Source organism: Rhamphochromis sp. 'chilingali' (assembly GCF_963969265.1).
Source record: "Rhamphochromis sp. 'chilingali' genome assembly, chromosome: 4".
In the NCBI taxonomy this organism is placed as follows: Eukaryota; Metazoa; Chordata; class Actinopteri; order Cichliformes; family Cichlidae; genus Rhamphochromis; species Rhamphochromis sp. 'chilingali'.
The window spans coordinates 11,751,665-11,773,761 of record NC_137948.1 but is presented as its reverse complement, the minus strand read 5'-3'; the positions used below and the strand labels follow the sequence as shown (position 1 = coordinate 11,773,761).

At 37.5% G+C, this 22,097-nt stretch overlaps 2 protein-coding genes across 2 annotated transcripts; one reads left to right on the top strand and one right to left on the bottom strand.

The window, feature by feature from the left end:
- The first annotated feature begins 10,845 nt into the window (after nt 1-10,845).
- LOC308395620 (uncharacterized protein) lies at nt 10,846-12,664 on the top strand. Its single transcript, XM_080880537.1, has 3 exons — nt 10,846-11,315; nt 11,431-11,467; nt 11,800-12,664. The coding sequence occupies exons 1-3, from the start codon at nt 11,070-11,072 to the stop codon at nt 12,174-12,176; spliced, it is 660 nt and encodes a 219-aa protein (XP_080736663.1). The 5' UTR covers nt 10,846-11,069; the 3' UTR covers nt 12,177-12,664.
- Nucleotides 12,665-16,694: 4,030 nt separating this feature from the next.
- LOC308396069 (tumor necrosis factor ligand superfamily member 14-like) lies at nt 16,695-19,415 on the bottom strand. The gene is made up of 6 exons (XM_080881125.1): nt 18,975-19,415; nt 18,439-18,656; nt 17,686-17,755; nt 17,406-17,453; nt 17,074-17,308; nt 16,695-16,943 (listed from the first exon to the last, which is right to left on the bottom strand). The coding sequence occupies exons 2-6, from the start codon at nt 18,634-18,636 to the stop codon at nt 16,754-16,756; spliced, it is 741 nt and encodes a 246-aa protein (XP_080737251.1). The 5' UTR covers nt 18,637-18,656; nt 18,975-19,415; the 3' UTR covers nt 16,695-16,753.
- Between the last annotated feature and the right edge of the window lie 2,682 nt (nt 19,416-22,097).

Sequence of the window (22,097 nt, the reverse complement as noted above, 5' to 3'; positions counted from 1 at the left end):
ATATTTCTCCATCACTACTACTGTATGACTTATCGCCTACAAAAATGCAGGTGATGGGGGATTGGGAAGAAATCACAAGTAGACTAAATAAAACTTCTTATCACTTTAAAAAAAACACTGAGATTCGAAGTATTTTAAGTAATTTAGCCCACATTTAAAAAAAAATACAAATATTTGCCATTGATCTGGACATATTTTACTTTTTGAGTCTGATTACTTTAGTACTTTTTAAATGTAATTTTTACATAGTTGTTTGAAAAACACATCGTGTTTTTTTTTATCGTGGTTTATTGACCCCTTCAAATATATCATAAGTAAGAATAATCCTCAACTGAAATCTATAGGCGAATTCTACAAGATGGTGGTAGAAGTAACAAGTGGAGAAAAAGATGTTAACAGTATTTTGAGTTCATACAATCTTAACAAGACTGAATTTTCTTTTCTTTTCTTTTCTTTTCTTTTCTTTTCTTTTCTTTTCTTTTCTTTTCTTTTCTTTTCTTTTCTTTTCTTTTCTTTTCTTTTCAATACAGTTTAAACTCTCAGGCAAGCCTTCTTGAGCTCTTCTTTTGGATGCTGGTATACTCTTTTCTCTGTCAAGATGATCCCACTGCTTCAAGGATGTTGAGTTCCAGGTTATGAGGAGAGCAGTCCACGACTAACAGTGAGTCATCATATGTTTTTCTTTCCAGCTATGCTTTTCTAGAATTGGCATTATCTTTCTTCTATTGAGGGACACGAGTGCCCAAAAGAAATAAATTAACACATTATTAAATAAATGTGCAATTAATTATTTTGCATTTGTAATAAACAAACAGTTTATTAAATATTTAAATTAAATTTACTGATATTTAATTAATTGCTTGTTACAGATTTTTATTCATTAACAACACACTTAGTTAATTATTTCATGATGCATATATTTAATTAATTTTGGCCCTCCACGTTTTCCAGATCTCTTCCATACATATTGTGGATGATTTCAGCCATAAATTTCAAATTTGGATTAATAGCTCTATTTGACTCATTCACTGTGGTTTTTGTGAAATTTGGCATACCCTATTCTTTTCTTCCTGTTTCCTTTCCTTGAACGTAGCTTCTTGACATTCACCCTTCCACTGAGGTCAAATTTTTGAGGCTTCTAGTGAACAGAATGGCTCAACTGAAGGGCCAGATGGAACTTTCAGTTCCCGTGTCAGGTCTTTGCTATGCTAATAATTTCCTTGTAACTAAAACCAATTCTGAAGTATGATCTCACTATCTCATCTACACATGGCATTTTGTAGAGGCTACAGCAGCCGTGACAGTTTGCCTTGAAACAGCTGTAATCTCCATATTTGGCCTTTTTTCCCCTCAAAATAGTATTTTGACTTTTTGCACTTATCCTCAAAAATGATCAATAATATATATTTTGTTCTTCTACAGTTGACAGGCTAACAAACCCTCCTGTGTCAGTGGCAGCTGAACTTCATTCGACCATGGCCTGCAATGACTCTGCCAAATTCTTCACTGAAAAAATCCAAAAAATTAGACAAGCAATTGGTACATCAACAGCAGATCCAGGATATGTACTGTGTCCACCAAAAAACTGTTTAAACACCATGAAACAGTTTCAACCTATTAACAGCAAAGACCTGGAGGACATCTTAGGTAAACTGAACTCCTCCTCCTGCTGTTTAGATGTCCTGCCAACAAGTTTTTTCAAAAAGGTCTCAAAGACTTTAGAGTCAGACCTGTTACAGATCGTCAACTTTTCTTTATTATCAGGTGTGTTTCCAGAATCACTAAAAACTGCTGTAATCAAACCTATACTGAAAAAGGACAATCTTGACAAGACACAAATGAACAACTACAGGCCGATCTCAAATCTCCCGTTTTTAAGTAAGATCATTGAAAAAGCAGTTTCTCAACAGCTCAGTTACTTCTTAAAACAGAATAATTGCTACGATGCCTTCCAGTCAGGTTTTAGACAGAACCACAGCACTGAAACCGCTCTGACCAAAGTGTTTAATGACATATGTCTGAATACAGACAGTGGAAAAATGTCAGTCCTAGTTTTACTGGATCTCAGTGCAGCATTTGATACAGTTGACCACAAAATATTACTCAAACGACTGGAGAACTGGACAGGTCTTTCAGGAACTGTACTAAACTGGTTCAAAACATACGTAGAAAACAGGAAATACTTTGTATCAATAGGTAACTTCACATCTGAGCAGACAAGTATCACATGTGGAGTTCCCCAAGGTTCCATCTTGGGACCCCTTCTGTTTAACATCTACATGCTCCCACTGGCACAGATTATAAACAACAACAAAATAAACTATCACAGCTATGCAGATGACACACAAATATATATCACAATGTCACCAGGAGACCGAGGCCCTGTACAGGCTCTTGGTAAATGCATTGAGGAAATCAATGACTGGTTGTGCCACAATTTTCTCCAGCTAAACAAAAACAAAACTGAGGTAATAGTCTTTGGCGCCAAAGAAAAACGATTACAGGTCACCAGAGAACTTCAATCTATACATCTAAAAACCACAAACCAGGCGAGAAATTTGGGTGTAGTGATGGATGCAGACCTAAACTTAGAAAAACACATTAAGACAATAACAAAGTCAGCTTACTATCACCTCAAGAATATATCAAGGATAAAAGATCTGATGTCTCAACAGGACCTGGAAAAACTAGTCCATGCATTCATCTTTAGTAGGCTTGATTACTGTAACAGCATCTTTACAGGTCTACCTAAAAAATCAGTCAGACAACTACAGCTCATTCAGAACTCTGCTGCTCGAGTCCTCACTAAGACCAAAAAAGTGGACCACATCAGTCCAGCTCTGAGGTCCTTACACTGGCTGCCTGTCCGTCAGAGGATAGACTTTAAAGTTCTGATGCTGGCCTATAAAGCTCTGAATGGTTTAGGACCAAAATACATCAATGACCTCCTGACCCAGTATGAACCATCCAGATCCCTCAGGTCATCTGGATCCGGTCTTTTATCAGTTCCTAGAGTCAGAACCAGACACGGAGAAGCTGCATTCAGCTTTTATGCTCCTTATATCTGGAACAAACTCCCAGAAAGCCTCAGATCAGCTGAAACACTCAGTTTATTTAAATCCAGGTTGAAGACTCACCTGTTCTCAGCTGCATTTGAATAAAGCACCAAATCCACACTTTAAGCTTAAATTTCAAAACTTACATTTAACTACTGATTTTATCTACTGTTCTGATTTTATCTGTTTTGATTTTATATACTGTTTTGTTTGTTTGTTTGTTTGTTTGTTTGTTTGTTAATTAGTTAGTTAGGTTATTTGCTTGTTTTAATCAATTTTAAATCATGCTTTTTATTTGTTCTTGTTTCTAATGTCTCTGTAAAGCACTTTGAATCACCTTGTTGTTGAATTGTGCTATACAAATAAACTTGCCTTGCCTTGCCTTGCCTTCTTAATATGTCCCTAATACTATCCTAATAACTACCCTAATAACACCCTAATTCAATACCCTGTTGTACACAACAATATTAAGTTTATATTTTATACTGTGGGCCTGTGTTAAGCGGCTAAAGAAACAAAACAAAAAGCATTCCTTTAAAAATGGTCAGGTTTGTGCCTGAACTATAAATGAGTGAAAAAGTAACCAATGTCCAAAGAAAAACTTAGAAAGACCTTCAGAAAGTTTGGAGAACGATGACTGAAAACCAATTTAAAACATTACAAGTAAGTACTTTATAAAGATGTGGTTCTTGTGTCAGTGACAAATAATAGTAAAGTTCAGCTTTTGGAAAATACCCACAGTGGTTTGATGCCAATGTGTGAAAGAACTGTGGTAACTGGAACATGCAGTTCCATGCAACGTGAAACTACAGAGCCAGCAACCAGTTATTTTAGCTTAAAAGCTAGGCATGAAGACTGGAAACAGCTGATAACGTCTATACTGGATACAGTCTATATGACAAAAGGGAGCACAGTCTATCTACCAGCAATGCTATATACTGGGAGAAATTGACCCAAGCTGGTGTGCTGTCACACTCACGGGAAGAACCACAAACAATGTAAGTGACCCAAACACAGTGATTGGAACATGGGCAAGAAGTGGGTTATATTATTATTGTGGGCAGAAAACCCTTTTGGTCCATGTTCCTCTGGGAAGTGAAGGGACATGTGCTATGGTGCGGCTGGGAGCTCCACTCATACTCATTGGAAACCAGGTAAAAGCCATTCCACAACGCACCACACGTACTTTAACAGCCAAACGTAAAAGACACATTTTGGCAAAAAAGAGGGACCCAGGGTACCCATGCGTACGACCCCAGACTGAACTCTCCTACCTGGATTGACTCCATAGGGGTGCCCAGGGGAGTTCTAAAACCATGCATGAGGACTCAGGTATCGACAACCCGCTGGAGAGCTGGATGTCATCCGTGTTTGGCCAATGGAAGGGTTTGGCTATGTCGGTTATGCTTTTAATTGCTACATTTTTAGGGATACTGGTCACCTGTGGTTTTTGTCTCATTCCGTGTGCCAGAGCATTGTTGGTAAAGGTAATAACAAGGGCTGTGGACCCCGGAGCGGTTGTTCCGATGTCCATAATGCCACTGATTTCTTTCAAAATGTCAAAAGAGGGAATGTGGAGATACAGAAATTATTTTACTGCTAGAATATAACCTGCATTATTAACATTGGATTAATAATATATCCTACAGCCTTGATATTGCATTAAAGATGTTTATTAAAGCTATAGCCATCACCTTAACCTTTTTATTACAGGTGCAGCTATGATTATTTTACACACATTGCATGTTTGTGCTCATTTAGTGTTGATGCTCAGTCTATTAAAGAAGGTTTTAAGCTTTGTGGAGCGTTATGTCTTCACAATCTATTGTGTAGGTGACTTGGAGCATAGAAGGATAGACAGCAAACACGCTTACAACACACATATAATCCAGAAGCCTGCCAGGCCAAAGGCCCGAAATTCATTTAGCTTCTAACTGCATTTCAGTTTACTTAGTAACAGATGACAGAAGACCAGTTAAGAAAAGGACAAGTACTCAGAGACCATCTAGACTTGAAATGTATTGCCATGTATGAAAGATGTTATAGAAAAAAGAACTTCTGTGTCTGTTTTTAGCCATCTAAGATGTACCTTTTACTGTAATCGATGTATTTGATCTGTAATCGACGCAAGAAGGGGCGTTAACCCTGATGTTATATAACTATTGCCAAATGTATTTTTAGCAGGAGATGGTGTGCTGATGTGATGCTGTATACTTCTCCTCCTGCATGTGTTTTAATAAACTCATTGTTTGATTGCACTCTCCTGGGCCTCCGTTGGTTTGTTTCATTTCTCAACATTTTCGAACTCGTGACATTTTGTTCATTTATGCCTTTGTTTTTGTGTAGCAAAATCAGTAGCACCACTTTCCTAAAAGTAAGCAAACCAACGTGTACACTGAAAAATATCAGCACAACAAAAAGTGACCCTATTTACAATGACAGAAACAAAAAGTCCCAGTTGTATGTTTTCTTTTAGAAACTTTGTGGTGGTTGACTCCTGAACGAACCAAGGAGGGGAATAACCAAAAAGGCACCAAAGATATGTTTTAAAAAAAAAAAAAATTTTTGCCTCGTCTTACAAGAGACGAGTACAATTAAAGACTTTACATTTTGTTGTACCCTTTTCCAGTTTTCATACACTTTAAATGTACTTATAAATTTACATTTTTTAGATGACCTGGTGCGATAAGCTTGATTTTTTAATATGTTGCATTTATTTTCATTACGTGGGACATGGAAAACAAAAGCTTGCTCACAAGGAAATAAAACACAACAACTTTACGAGTCGTTTTATCCTCACAAGTAGTGTTACAATGTATAAAAAATATTCTTTTCTTTTTTAAATTAAGAGTAAATTAAGAAATTGGTGATTAACTTATTTTGTTAAGTGAAACTGCAGCACAACATTCAAGATAAACAGTTGTCAGCAGTAGGTGGCAGCAAAACCCCTATCAGTGGATGCTCTACTCTAGCAATTATCCTGGGGTTTAGCCATTTTTGTTTTTGTTTTCATACATGGAGGAAGATAGAAAGATAGCATGATCCTGACTGTGAAGTGAAAACACAGAGAGCTACTTCCCTGTGAGAAAACCCAGCACATCATAACGTTTGTTTGTTTTTTGGTCAATTAGGTGAAGTGGGGCCACATGTAATCCTGACCACAGAAAATCCAGGACGAAATGTGCGTGGGTGTGTATTTGTGCAAGGTTGTACGTTTAGCAGTTGTTTACTTTATCTGAGGCATTTAACAGTGACATAGTTCCTCTTTTACCTTCCTCCGACATTTCATCACTTTCCGTAAGGAAGCTCGAGCGTCATTTTGTAAAATGATTTTATTCTCATACATTACAAGGCCTCTATGCAACTTCCTCTTAACAAAGGTCTCTGAAATCTTTTAAAACAACACGCAAGGTGAACAGATGTAGATCATAAATTCAGATAAACTAAATACCACACACACACACACACACACACACACACACACACACACACAGATGCTGTTCGTTTTTAACAAGCTCAATCTTTTTCAAAACAGCTGGGAAACTCTTGAGGAATTTGTCTGTGCTGCCTTATTTTTAATAGTTTGCTTATTTGTATATTTGTGGTTAGTTTCATTGAGGAACAGAAGACATGGGTTTGCCCTGGTGGAGCATATGACCTTCTACAAATGCTCGTAATGCTAAATTTCTTATTTTCTCTGTTTCAGACTGACTTCCTCATCTCAGTCACCCACACAGCAAGAATCCCCACATTTTTCCCATTACCGTGTCATGCTTCTCAGTTGTCATTCCTCATGATATTTTAATTAAGTACTTTTTTGTTTTTGTCTTCCCCAAAGTTTAAGGTTAGATAGCGTCACAAAGGCCATGACATTATCTAATGTTACTAAACAAAAAGCAATGGAAGATGTAAAACTTACCTGTGTATTATAATGTAAAAAACATTGTTATTGGGCTTTGCATGAATGCAGCAATAAAGGTTTTTGGACATCACTTAAACTTTCGAAAAAATCCCCCAAAAACTCAACAGAGAAGAAACTAAGAAAAACTTTGAGACAGTTCAGCTGAAAATCTAATTTGAGAGAAACTGAGCTGAAAGTTTTGGCAGAACTAACCTGTAGTCAGTCAATGTAAATAGTGACAGTGGCCCTCCTGTCAGGTCTGTACTGGAATGGTTCAACCCTGTGAGGTGAAAGTGCCTACTCTAACCCTGAGCCTACATTTTGGAGAATTAATAGCCCGCAGATACAGTTTATCTACAAAATATAGCAGATAAACTGTGGCTTTCAGAACATCCTTACTTCTATCTGGCATACATTTAACAAGATGATTGACACAATAGCATCACACAGCTGCTTCAGATTTGTCCGCCGCACATCCATCACGCAAATCTTTTAATCTAGTGTGGAAGCAATTACAGTGAACTTACTATCATATTGGAATATTCACTTTGAGATGACCTGAGCTTTGAGACATGGCCCTTCACCCTGCTGGAAGGAGCAATCACAAGATGGGTAAAGTGTGATCATGAGGGAAGACATATGGTCAGCAACAATACTCAGGTGGAATTTAAGCAATTCTTAGTAGTTATTAAAGAGCCCAAAGTGTGCCAGTAAGCAATCCCCTGCACAACCAACAACACCACCAGCCCAAATTTGTGATGCAAAGGAAGCTCGATCCAAGTTTTTATGGTGCTTTCAGCAAATTTTGACCATACCACCCAAATGTTGCAACTGACATCGTGGGTCATCAGACCTAGCAATAGTTTTCCAGTCTTCAGTCGCCCCACTTTTTTGAGCGTTTACAAACTGATTAATAATAAGTGGATGTTTGAGCTGCTATCATATGTATACATATATGGAATGAACAGCTCAACTGTAGGTATGCAAATTTATTGAGCAAATCACAGTGAGTTTTGTACAGTGCATACAAAATATGTAAAAGAAAAATTGGGAGTTGAAAATTTGTAATCACTATAGACTCAATATAAACTATTGAGTTCCATGCTCTGTTTTAAACTTGTCTGTAGCCAACAAAATATCTTGTAAATCAGGGCCCTATTAGGAGACATAAAAGTAGAAGTATTGGAACTTAAAAATCATTCAAATAAATAAAAAGTGGCAATATTTCTCTACCACAAGTTGTTCACTAGTTTTCTACTTAACAGCACTAAAAGGCTAAGCAATGATGTCAGAGATGAAGAAACAAACACAGGAACTAAACATGACGCACAGGCACGTAAATGTGTTTTATTGTATTCAAAATAAGTTTGTAAGTACACGACAGCAGAGCAATAATGTTTTTAAATGTTATTCTTACTAACCCATAACCTCTTTTGAATTCACGTGATCTAAAAAGTACAAAATACAGCACAAACATTACCCTCTGTGTGAACAATACACCATCTTTTTGGTTTCTATGATAAAGCTATATATATATTTAAATATTTTTTTGTATACATTAGTGCCAGAATTTGCACTGTGTTTGTTATCTAAGTGGTAGCCACTTCCTTTTACCCATGACTTCTTGTTCAGGAACAGCCACAAACATTCCCTTAACATGATCCAAAAATAGTATTAGAGTGCCATTACCATAAATCCCAATATACACTATGCTGACTCTACAGATCATCACCTGATGCTAGAGGAAGAGTCTTCACTAGTTATTCACCATCAATTACACAATAGACTGTAATGCCTGTGATCAGTCCAGTTAGTTCTTTTACAGTAACCCCCCCCCCCGCATGTATTCATATCTGCATTTAATTATTACTAGTTTTTTTTACAAGTTTTTTTAAAATGTGTAAGTCACTTTTACACCGGTGATAATAAATAAATAGAAACATAAACAAATGGCTGTCCATGTGTTTTTATTACTGGTTTATTGCTACCTTGACTTCCCTGTCTTGCAGCTTTTTTTATGCTGCACTATCCAGCAGAAAATTTCACTGTAAACTATCAAATAGTTGTTGATATATTTTAGTCTGGACCAACATCTAACTTCAGCATGACTATTTATATGAATGCGAATAAAGTGTTTATGTAGTATAGAGATAGCAAAAAGCCCTTTCTCAAATGTGTGTGGATAGCGATGTCGGCGTAGACTCTATTGCAAGAGGATCAGTGAAATGAGCACTCGTGAGGTAAGGAAAGGACAAAAAAGTAATTAATTGATAAGTTTATATTTAACATCTCATTGTAAATGTCACGTCTGTGCAGAAAGCAGCACAAGCATGTTCTGTTTGTTTCAACTTGAAATGTCAGTCACAAGTTATTAGCTGCTTCTATAGCTAATAACTGCCTTTTGTGTTAATGGTTAGTTTTTATAACAACTGCATAAACTGGAAGACAGACATGTCAAACATGTTGAAAAACTGAAGCATCCTGTAAGTAAGTTAATGCATATGTAAACATCACATTTTGAATTCAGAAAGCCAGATAGCCATGCCACTCTGATAGAATTCATGGTTTTGCGGCATGTACCTCGTTTGGGTTTCTAAACGTTCTTTGATGGTGAAGCAAGTGGTGACTGTGATGGTGAAACTGATATGCTAATGAATAGAAGACCAAGCTATTACATGGCATGTAAAATATTTAGAAAGACAATGAAATAAAATAATAATAATAGAATAAAGATAATAATATTGGCCAGTTATATTTTGACTTTGTGTAAGACAGAAGTTCCTTTCTTAAATAAAAGCATTACTTTTTTTTTTTTTTTTTTGAGAAAATCACTCTCACTATGTAATCCTTTTAGTGTCACTCTTCAACTCTTCGTGCCTTTCCCCTCTCTTATACAGATATGGTGGGGAATTCCCATACTTCTATTATCAAAGCATTGAACTGTACCTGTTAAGACTAAAGTTTGACTAGCTGAAAAGGGAAAATAGTTTTTGCAGTATTAATAGATTCCACCATCCAGCTCCTCTTAATAGCTGAACCTCTTGCGGTCTTTCTCTTTCTTGGGCTCCCTCTCTCTCCCTCTCTCTCTCACTCACACACACACACACACACACACACACACACACACACACACACACACACACACACACACACACACACACACACACACACACACACAAAACAAAGGGATATCCCTAGCTTTTTTTTTTGTTTTTCAAGCTAAAGTCAGTCTCATTTCACATGCCTCTGGTGAAACTGCTTGTAGTTGCTCCTAGCAGATAAAACTCTCTCGCTCTCTCGCTTTCTCAAACGCAAGGAGGGATATTCCTGGTTATTTTTTGTGCAACCAGTCACACTGTCATTTGACATGCTCCTGGTAAAACTGCTCCTAGTACTCTCTTCCCCCCTCTCTCGTGCTCTCTCTTTCGCTCTCGCTCTCTCTCTCTCTCTCTCTCTCTCTTTATTATTATACATACAAATGCCCTACACTGTCCAATCACCCACAAACCCCAAACACACACCGACATAAAAAAAAAATGAAAGAAAAAAAAACTCCCATAAGGCCTAAGACAGCCGCGTCCATATTCGCTTTTTTCATGCGATCATTATCTCCATTGTGCCACTTTTGCCAGTCCTGCTTTGTTCAAAGTGAAAAGGTTAGCTATGTTTGACTGTTTCGGAATGTAGTGCAGTTGAAGGTATCGTCTCTTCTGTCCCTTTCGTTTTCCACCGCACTTCTCTAGGGTGCACTTGCGCAATAGCGAAGAGCGCTGCGGAAAATCTGCGCGTCTATTTTCTCACCTCCTGTAAGACCAGGGAAGGAGGGGGTGTGAATGTGTGGGGACGGTAGGGAAACCCATGACTTCCGCGTTTTTCCTCCCTGTCTGAAAGTGACTTCACGTACATAAATAGCTATGGGTGCTTACAGTTGAAACATTTAAACCAAGACACGCAGTGGACTCGGCGGACGAGCGGACTATCTTTTGGTCGTCAACCAACCAAAGCCGGACCTATAAAACTTTAAAGCTCGCTCAAACCTTTTATTCTGAGAAGATAAAAGCTGCTCAGTGTGAACTTTTTGACCGAAGCTCAAGCGACCCTACTGCGGATTGATGGGACAGCAAGCCAAAGACGTGGACGTTGAAGCGCTTCAGGAAAGAAGCCCTCAGCGTGGAAGGTGCCTGGACAATTTTTTAGTCATGTCCATCAGCTTTCTTTTTGTGGCAACCACAGCTCTTGCAGTCGGAGGAGCGATGGTTGTGATGGAACTGCGGTCGGACATGAAGTCCTTGAGTTCGCCCTCATCAGTTGGGACGCCGCAGAAGCAGACGGGAGACGCATCTTCCCCAGCATATAAGGTAATTAATTATTATCATTTTGTTCAGAAAGTTTGTATAACCTTTTACTTTATATCGTTTCTTTTCTTACATTTATCCATTTTGATTCACAAATTCTTTACTGTTTTGCCAACAGATGGAGAAATTTTCCTATTTACAAGCCGCCAACTCAAGTAAGTCTTTTACTGATTTTCCAAATATATAAAGCCATGTAACATAAAGTCTTTTGAATCTACAGAAAAAACGGAAGTTATAACATTTTTTTTGCAAAAGATTTAGAGTAGGCAGAAAATAATGACCTCGTGGTTTAACGTTATTGTTAGTCTTTTACTGTTTGCTGTTTATATGAAAAGTGTACATTTAAGTTTTTGAGAAAAATAAAAACCCTATTTTGCATTACAACAAATGGGGTTACAAGTCTTAGCAAATCTATAAGTGTAACCGCCAAATCTGATTATCTTGTGTAAACAAAAACTAAAATAAATGTAATTGTCTCCTCTTGCAGAGTTGGAAAACTCCACCATGCAATGGAAATCCATCTCATATGGTAAACGGACAACTGTAGGAAGCAACTTTGTCTTCGACCCAGAGCGGCATTCACTGACGCCAGTACAAGATGGAGCCTACTTCATGTATGTTGAGCTAAATTTCACCTGCACTTCCATATGCAACGCGGGTGTTCTCACGGTGAAAGTAGGTGATGAACTTACCTGCAAAGTGGAGCTTCCAGCAGGTATACTACCTGTGAGCAGGAAATGCTGGACTGTTGCTCAACTAAAAAACCAGGGAATGCTCACTCAGATGACAGTACAGAAAGGCCTAGAAGACTGGAAACTGGAGCTGCAAAGCTCAGGATTTGGAATTTTCCTCATAGACCCATAGATGCACATGCTGGAGTGCTACTGCTGTTATCTAGAAGTAAATGGACCCGAGACACGTGGGTTGTAACGAGTAAGAACAGAAGTCTGTTTTTTCATAAACCCACATAGTTGAAAACGGACAGGCTTGGGTGCTGTTTTTCACAGCTATGACGAGCTTCCTTGCAAAGGTTCTAGGAGAAAGAACCTTATGAGACTCAAGAAAAGCTGCATTTGTGATAATGCAAAGAGAATATGGAGAGACTAGAAACTTGCCTCATTGTATGTAATTATGTAAAAATGTTTCTCTGTATATTTATTTGGTGATATGGAATTATTTATGTACTTATGTTGCTTTTATTTATAACTTTTATTTATAGAAATGTTTATATTTTGTATAGGATTTTTTTTAAATGTACAGTAGATGTCACTACACTGATATTGATGTGCAATATACAGATTTCAAGTTGTCATTAGGCCTCTGCAACCACAATAAAAAAAAACCCTTTCAGGGTTAATCTGTTCTTGGAAGCAATGAGTAACCAAGTGATGAGTGAGATTGTGCACTTATGCAGAAAAAAAGTCAGAGTTAATCAAAACATATCCAGAATTTCTAAAACATTCAGTTTATTTGTTTATTAATTACAATTAAGTGTAAAGACTCAACCTAAGAAATTGTTTTGCTTTTAAAAGATGTCTAAGTCCTGTGGACGAACCCATTGTTGAATGTATTTCTCTGTAATCCATATTAAAAACATGGATGTGGTGACATGAAGTAATTTTTGGTGTTAAATAAGAAAATGTGAAAGCGACTGTGACAAATTTTACCTCAATGTTACACACCTCATTCCGGGAACTGGATGCACATCACATCCTGTTTATTTACCATGATGTGTGGTGAAGAAAAAAAAACCTATAAGCCACCAAACAAACACCTCCCGTATATACGTGAGATGGAGATGTCAAGTGAAACAAAATTTCATCTGGTGCTGTCATAATGAATGAGGATTTTCATGGTTCCAACAAATGCTCAAAGCAAAAAGCAGGCTTTAGTACATGTACATATAAAAAGATGGTTTTGGTCTAAAAGTAAGTACTGAATGTAACGAACTAAAACAAAGTAAGTTTAATCATATCCTTACTTTTAAAGATGAATGTACACTTTCTGCATATGACAAAAACACATGCACTATCAGTGCATGTGTTTTTGTGCATATGCAGGTACAGTGTTTTTCTTTTTTTTTTCTTTTTTTGCTTATATGGACTCACTTTTCTAAACTAGTGATTTTCAAAACTGAAAGAAACATAAAAATAAAGAAATTTCAAGTTCAATCAGTTGTTTATTTTTACAGGTACACATTTGGTGTGATGCATTGTTTTTGGGACCAGTGGTTACGAGTGAACCTACAGCTCCCGTTATCTTTATTGAAGTTGTTTACAGCTGGTTTAGCCCGCAAGTTTGTTGTTTTTGTTCATTCCTCTAAACGATTCAGTGGCGCACACAGCTGTACATAGCTGTACCTTAAAAATTAGGCAGATACATTTATAACTTTATTGACTTTTTATTTAACATTTAGCAATTTTCTGCCAGCCTTCCAAACATGGACAAGACTTGTTTGGTGCTGTTACACTGCTGTAATGTGTATAGCTAAGTTAAAAAAATCTTGGTTCACTTATGGCACATCTGCAGTAGTGTCTTTGGACACGAGAAGTCACCACCTACCAGCATTGCACCCTTAATAGGTGACTAGGTAGTGGCAGGTGTTCCACCTTTGGTACAGCTTCCTGCAACCAGTCAAAAACCCTGGTGAACCTGATTGGCCAACTCTTTGACTCCTGCTTTGTCTTTCATGGACTACAAGCGGGCAAATGCGGCGTTGCAAACTTTCTGTTAAGAAACCTCCTCGTAATGTGTTTCTACAAACTGTAAAGCTTAGGGCAAAAGGCCATAAAGTTGTTTAATCTCTCTTTCTTGTATAACAATTACTGTTTTTTGGGAGTTTCCATCTTTGGTGAGTTCTGCTATATGCACCCACATATACTTAGTGTGCTAGCAGCTGAGAAATCTTTGGTATGATAAACTTGGTTTGTAATACATGTCCCAGGTTGTTGTGGTAGTTTTATAGTTTTCTTCTCTTATTTTTACTCTAGAACAAATGTCTTTACTTCTAATAAATTTTTATTTGTTTATCTTTGAGCAAAATCTGAAAACAAAAGGGAAAAAGTTGCTGCGTAGTTTACCTTTTTTGACTTCATGTTGTTTCCTCAGTGATTTTCCTTATTTCATAGTGCAGTCAAATAGTCAATAGTCTGTCAAATAAACTTCAGTTCTATCTAAATTCAGATCAAGTTAGATAGGACAGTAGCATTGTAAATAAAAGACAGATTTTGAAAAGTAAACCACTTCTCTGCAGCTTTCTTAGCCAACTATAACCGTCACCGCACATAGAAACTCGTGAAAAGTTTGCACGCTGAATAGTTTATAGCAGCTCTGTTGCAGCACATCAAATTGCCCTTATACCTTTATGATTAAGTGCTGGTTTCCCCACACATATGCAACAGTGCAATTTCATATGCTTTGTCAGTCAGTCCTTGTGCCACAACACCCACACACATCTCAAAGCATGGCAGCTCCTGCCAAAGAAAACACATACCAACATGTACCTGCAAGCTGAAAGAGAAAGTGACCTTTTTTCACCTTAAAAATTAACAAAAAAACCCCAAATTTACAGTAAATTCCAAACAACGGAACTGACAATATTTTTGGCAACAAACATGGATAATAAATCTGATTTTGCTGACTTAAAAGTACTCTATCAAAATTATTTTCAAACATTTGACCTGTTAACATATGCATTAAACAAGATTAGCTGTAAGATTACATACAGTTGATGCATGATGGCAACGTACCCTTGACTTGCTTACAAGAGACAAGTCTGAAATGGAGCTGTAAAAGTGCTTTCGCTGAGGTGAAGATTCACAAAACACTAGTCAAGCTTCTTTCTTTCTTCATTTTAAACCTTGCATTGTGTATGGCTGCAGCTGCTTTTCAGGACTCATGTGTGTCAGTGTCCCTGTTTGCACATCTCTGGCTCTTACCACCAGATCTGTGAATGTGCAGCCCTTGAAACGTATTGCATTGTGAATGTGCATGTGAATTTGCATGTGCATGAAACACAAGACTTTTACTATATGTGGAATTACTTATTCCCTTTTCAGTGGACATTTATCACGTCAAACAGATCGTTACTACTGAAGCATTAAGGTGCAAGCAGCCTTTTATCGATGCATCCTGTTACTGTTGAGGAGGAATGCATCAGATTTTATGACCTGAATACATGCTGTGTTTGAAAGCTCATGATGTTCACAAGAAAATTTGTCAGGTTAGTAGAATGAAGCAAAATGTGCCACGCTTGCTTCTGAAATGTAGTTGAAGTTGAAGAAATGTAGTGAAAACAGAGACTTGAAATAGTATGTAAAACATGGGTGTAAAACCCAAGAAAACTATGTAAAATAAAGCACTAACATAAATAGACAATGGACACATTGCACCGCTGCAAGTAATAAACCTCAGCAACATGATATGTTTGTACAACCATTGCTTTCGAGCTCAAGTTTGCAAAGACTATCTTGGTTTGAGCCTGTTCCTCTCTGCACAGATGCTTATCTGTGTATTGTGGCAGGAAATGACCCAAATATTTCAAAGGTATCTGAGGTCAGTCTTTCCACTTACTTATGTCTCTGTCTTAGTGGTGATTTAGTTACCTGTCTCTGCACCTGTCTTTACTAGTCCATGTGCTTTAGTTTTATTCTCACTCCACATCACACACTTTCATTTTTCTGTCTTTCCACTCTACTGCCATGGAAGAAGCCATTTTTGGCTAATGAACCCTCATTGACTATCTATATGGTTTACTTCTTTCCACTTGAAACTGCTTCAGTGATGTGAAACTTTCCCCTAAAGTGTGAAAGTAGCTGAGTCAGGAACACTAGACCCAGCATCTCGATACCCCCCCCCCCCCCCCCACTCCACTCCCTCCCCCATTTTCTCCTCACTGCATCCTTACTCAACCACATCCTGCACTTCACACACACATATAGTGCCTTGCAGACATTGGTGTTTGTTGCATCTCTCAATATGCAGCTATGTAATGTGGGTTGTCTGTGGTTCATCACAGTGTGTTTAAGGTATCCAAGCTGTTTCCAAATGATTTTATGAGTGTTCACACAGTTTTATATGTGAACAAGAAAAAAATCTGCCGCATCTCATTCTTTCACTTATGAGATACCTTCTTATTCGTTGTTCTTGTTGTGTGTCATAATCAGGATATGATACTGCTTTGCAATTTGTTTGATGAAAAAAACATTATTTATTTTAAACAAGAAACCACATTGCAAAAATAGCATTATATAACCTGAATATCAGATACTTTTTTATAAAACAACAAAATGTTATTTCTTCATTGGTGATCCAAATACATACACCGGGTACAACATATATTATCTATTTTGTGCATATATTATACATAGAAATCATCCAAACAGATGGTGTAAAATTAACATTGAGTAAATAGAATAAGATAAACTGGCACACACGTGTCTCTAGGGATATACCATAAAGGCCCCCATAAAGTTAAGAGTAGACCCTCCATGAATCTTCATTATATTCTTCAGTGTCACATAAATTTCATCTCCAACTTGCAGCTGGAAAATCCCAGCCAGGTAACTGTTCCACAAATCTTCTGAAGCCTCTGGAAGCTTCAAATGAGGTTTTGAGGTTGAGCAATGAATACTAGAAGAAAAATATGATAGGTGTCACATTTAAATCAACTCAGCACAAACATAAAAATTACAGACAGGCAACTCACAAATAAGCACACCAGTAACGACAGGAGAGAGGAAAGAAAGGAAAGAAAGAGTACCTTTTTGATTGCATAAGTTCTATAGGCTTATCATAGGCTTTGGTCTCCTTCATGACTTTGTGCTGGCTAAGTGAACACTCTTCTGCTGCATTCATAATCACTTTGGAGTAGATATAGTAGTAGCCCTCCTTTTCTACTGTCAGTCGGCCTTCTTTATACGTCATGTTTTGGGTGACTGCGTCACCCTCTTTTGTCCATTGCACTACATCGTTTGTCCCCATAGGATTATTGGAGCCTTGGATAAAGAGAGAGAAAGCAGTTGCTTGGAGCATAATTTATCTGAAGAGCTCATATGCAGTGTTCATGTTTGAGTGATGAGGGGAGCCTCTTACCCAGCAGGTGAGCAAAGGGTCTCCTCTCATCTCTGCTCATCTTCCTACCTGTTCAAGAAAGCAAGGGCAGATCAACTAATTGATCAACCAGTGTAAAAAAACATTTTTAAATATACACATAAAATTCTTAAGATGAAGTTGTGGGGAAAAACAATACAAAATTTCAACGTGTTAGCAGTCTAATGGTCTAAATTATATGATGATTTAATTGTTCTGGCTTCCCTTCACAGACAGTCTTCTATGCAGATCATGAATTATCAATGAATCTCAATCTCAATACCTCCCACCAGACTTTCTGGCTTGGGGTTTGTCCGGTTCTTAAGGTCAGGCTCATGGTTAGAAGAAGAAGCCTACAGGGAAGGAAAGATAAATACAACACAACAAATACTGAGTGAAAATCTTTGTGTGTTTGTCAAAATGTAGGAACCTCATGCAATAAGGGAAGGTGTCCTTTAGAGATGTATGGAAAAACACATGCACACTAAATGTAAATTCTGCAAATACATTATATATATATATATATGTATATATACAAGTAATGTTTTACACATTAGATTATTTTTGTATGAAACCACATACTCCAATATTTTTTTCAATAGTAACCTAAATGTAACAATAATATTTTCAATAAAACCTGAGATCTTAGGTTTGATTTTTAAGTGCAGTTCATATTATATACAAACAGAGGGCATAACACGTGAGAGGCAGGTGAATAATAAACAGCATTATGAAACTGTCTTTAAAAAAAGTGAAGTTAATGTTGCAGCTTTGTGCTTGAGATACAAATAAAGGGAAGTACAACTAGAGAAAGAGTCCAGTTGAAAAACGTGTCACTATCGACCTATAGCTTAAAGAGCAAACGAGGACCCACACCGAAACGCATTTAGCCCTGCAATGACATGTCTCAATATGACGTAGGGGCAAGCAGGGAAATTCTAAAGAGAAGGAATTTCCAGTCAGTCCAAGCACTGACACTTCTCTCTTCTCTCTTACAGCACACATGTACGCAATCACACACAGACCTCATGCTCACCTCTGTCCTTTGGTAAAGTTTGTAGATTAAAAATCCCTCGACGATTATTCCCAACATGGCCAGTCCCACCAGCAAGAGAAGAAACTTTTGGAGCTGACTCCCCCACCTTGGTTTCCTTTCAGGGGGCATTTTAATGTAGCTGGCCTGACTGTCCACCACAAACACCTGGGGGCAGGCACCTGCGCCGCCCTCTGACATCCCACCAGATCAGAGACAACCTAAGATGTTAAGGGTAAAGGTCAAAGGAGATACTGAAGGAAAAAAAGTTGTACAGTAGAGTGTAAAGAAATGGGGGGAAAAGGAAGATCGGACAGGAAATATTTAAAAAAAGAATGTGTGACAAAGCAACAATCTACACATAAACAAATCAGTTATTTTACGGTCTATTTAGGTTAAGTAGCCATGATGCAAGCAGTTTCTGAAAACAATGTGATTTCTTCATATCCCGACTACTTGAACAGCACAGTGAAAGACAGCTTGTCAATCAAATGAAAGAATAATAAAAACAAAACTCTTGTAAGGGAAAGGGAAATTACCTTGGATTTAAATGTTCCTCCACCGCTCAGCCAACCATCCAGTGTAGTCTCTACACAGTCCTCTGAAGCTCGTTTGGGATATTTAATAGCAAATGTATTCTTAACGCATTTCAAAAATATAGACCTAACAACATTCTCTGAACTATGCTACTGACTCATTTATTAAATTTTTTTCCCTCTCTAGATATTTTCTCTCGGAGCAGATATTGGCACTCAGTCCAACCTCTAGTGTCCGCTTGCCTGCTGTCAACTATCGCAAATATTGCTTTTCAGCTCATATAAGGAGGAAATGAAGATGACACGGGGAAGGAGCAAAGACACAGAGACAAAGAGTGAGAGAGTGAGTAGTGTGCGTGTGTGTGGGGCACTCCCTACAACTGCTGAATATAGTTATCATCACAGCTGACACTTCCTTTTCTTACTCTTTAGTTTCTGCCTCACTGTTCTTGATGTTTTATTGAACAGTCGATGTTGGTTTTAAGTTGTTTAGATTTTTTTTTATCAGTTTCTAAGAAAGTCGCTTCATCTAGCTATGCACATTTATAGCATTTCTAATACTAAGCAAGTACGCAGTGTGATGTTAAACTAAGTACAGCAAAACCAGATGAGCTGGGGTGGCAAGTTGTAACACACATCCGCACTCTTGACCACTACCCAGCCCTCCCACCACAGTGTTGCACTATCACCCACATTGTAAGTGATAATCTTGCATTAAACCCCCCCTTTCACACATAAAATTTCTTTCTGTATTCTAGGTGTCTCAGGTGGATTAAGCAACTTGCTTTTATTTTCATTTTGAGGAACTTGCGGTGTTTCTTTCTCTTTTCTTTTTTTTTTCAACAAGCAACAGCTTGCAGTGATTGAGCTTGATGGTTTGCAGCAGTTTGGAAAAAGTGAGACAACGAGACATTTTTTCCTCACTTTTGTAAGTAGTATTGATGTAGTTCTCACTTTTTTCCTTTGAAAAAATGTTTTAGTGACATGTCATTTTTTAAATGTATTTACTTTTATTATCTAACATCCTGAAAGTGTGATTCATCTTCATGTAAATGTGGACAGCTAAGTAGGAGTACAGAAATGCAGGCAGTCTGTGTTGGTTATGGTTCTTTTTTTTTTTGTTCTTTCGCATTTCCTGTTTCATAATGCAATCCTCGTTTTGAATTGTGGTACTGAATGCTTTCTTTTTCTCCCTGCTGCTTAAACACTGTCTCTAATGTTATGAAGAAACAGTCTTTTTGGTATCCTCTTTATCATAACCTGAAACCAGTATTTTTACAATCTGTTTTCTGCTGTAGGAGGGGAAAGTTTGACGTGACATACTCCATATGGTGAAACTACACACACACACTTACTGACTTGCAATATAAATTACTACTTCAGACACATACATTTAGACACACAAACAGAGATATGCAGTGTGTGCACAGGGCACTTGCAAGTTGCAAGGAGGGCAGAGACAAGTCTGCTGCCAAGGAAGGCCTGACTGTAGTTGTTGTGGTCGTTGCATGCTCAGTCCAACATGAATGACAAAATGAACAGACTCTGACAGACCCAGTGGTGAGTTACAGTAAAAGTGCTAAGACAAACAAAAAAGCAAGACTAAAGGAACTTCTTTTATTTCAGAGAGTATAAAGTTGACTAGTTTTAGACACATTAAGAGAAATAAAACCTACTGTAGGAAACCTACTGATACATTCAGAAAGTGGGAGAGAAAGTGAAGGCAGAACTTTGTGATTTACACAAACCCAGCATGTACAATCCCCCTGTAAGCAGGGAATTCCTGGTCAAGAATACACACAATCCAAATAACTTTCATTGAAATAAATTTCAACAAATCTGTATTACTAAGAAATTAAAGGACAAATTAGCACTCACACTAACAAGCAAATTATAACTTAATACTGTAACAATACATAAAAATGGTAGTCATTGAATAATGTATTGAATTGAATCATCGCTGTAACTTAATGGCTCTTAAGATGAGATGCAAGGAAATTATCAAGAGCAGCACAGTGCAATGAAAGAAAATGGGTCAGGAAACAAAATGTCAGGGAGTGCAGACACTGAAGAGGAAGCATTTAGTTTGAGGAAAATGTAAGTTCGGTAATACTCTGAGTGTAACTGCAATATTTGCATTTACTTTTAAGTAAATGAGATTTGAAAATGAAATTAAAAACTCTGCAGTATCGGTGAAAATCTACAATGTTACAGAATCCCTTAAACAATAGAATTGGAGTCTCAATCATCTGGGGGGGGGGGGGGGGGGGGGGAATCTAGAGCTTTAGTCAGCTTACAGTGTTTAGTCAGCTTCAAACTGTGCTACTGTAGATGTACTTAAGAGATTAGGCAACATATTGCATAATTCATCTTTTTTACTTTTCTGCTCAAAATAACAAATTGGAAAACATTGAAATTTAGTGCTTTGGTTGGATAGCTATATTCTGAGAACGCCACACCTCTAATCCCCTCACCTAAACTGTTGAACCTTGAGTGCTTCATTTTTTAATAAATACTCTTAATAACATTAGCGACTTTATATCGGTATTATCTGAACGTATAACAACATCTAGTTCTCTATTCATATTTACAATAATAATTGGCAGCTTATTTCACAACAACCTTACTTTTATGCAACCTTTTGTTTTTACTTTAATGTGGTTCAGCTTTAATTAATATTAGCTACTCAGCTAAAGTTAGCTGCTAAGCTACTTTTAGCTACTCTATCAGCTGTGCAAGCTAATAGTATGTGGTTTGAGTTAATAACTACATGAGACACAGCTCTAAATATACCTTAAGGAAAAATATAAAGGTTTTACTTACCATGCAGTTCTACAGCAGTAGTTAGAATGTGGATTTAATTCAGTGGACTGCTTTGTATTTATCCATAGATAAAGACAAAGAAGAAGTGGGGTGCCACCTGCTAACTTTAGCCACTTTTTGCCTCCTTTTTGCCTTCCCTAATAGATCCATGCTTGCTTAAACCAGTTGATTTTAAATACATATTTGAAATCTAATATTTGAGTGCCCACTGCGGGTTAGGGACAAGACCCTGCCCCAAGTGGAGGAGTTTAAGTATCTCGGGGTCTTGTTCACGAGTGATGGGAGAAGGGAGCGGGCGATCGA

Bases quoted from the DNA above. Each gene is read 5' to 3' on its own strand.
- LOC308395620 (XM_080880537.1), top strand. From the start codon at position 11,070: ATGGGACAGCAAGCCAAAGACGTGGACGTTGAAGCGCTTCAGGAAAGA. The intron at 11,316-11,430 runs GTAATTAATTAT...TTTTGCCAACAG, and splicing joins CATCTTCCCCAGCATATAAG to ATGGAGAAATTTTCCTATTT. The intron at 11,468-11,799 runs GTAAGTCTTTTA...CTCCTCTTGCAG, and splicing joins TTTACAAGCCGCCAACTCAA to AGTTGGAAAACTCCACCATG.
- LOC308396069 (XM_080881125.1), bottom strand. From the start codon at position 18,636: ATGTCAGAGGGCGGCGCAGGTGCCTGCCCCCAGGTGTTTGTGGTGGAC. The intron at 17,756-18,438 runs GTGAGCATGAGG...CCTTCCCTGTAG, and splicing joins AACTTTACCAAAGGACAGAG to GCTTCTTCTTCTAACCATGA. The intron at 17,309-17,405 runs GTAAGAGGCTCC...TCTTTATCCAAG, and splicing joins ACCCTTTGCTCACCTGCTGG to GCTCCAATAATCCTATGGGG.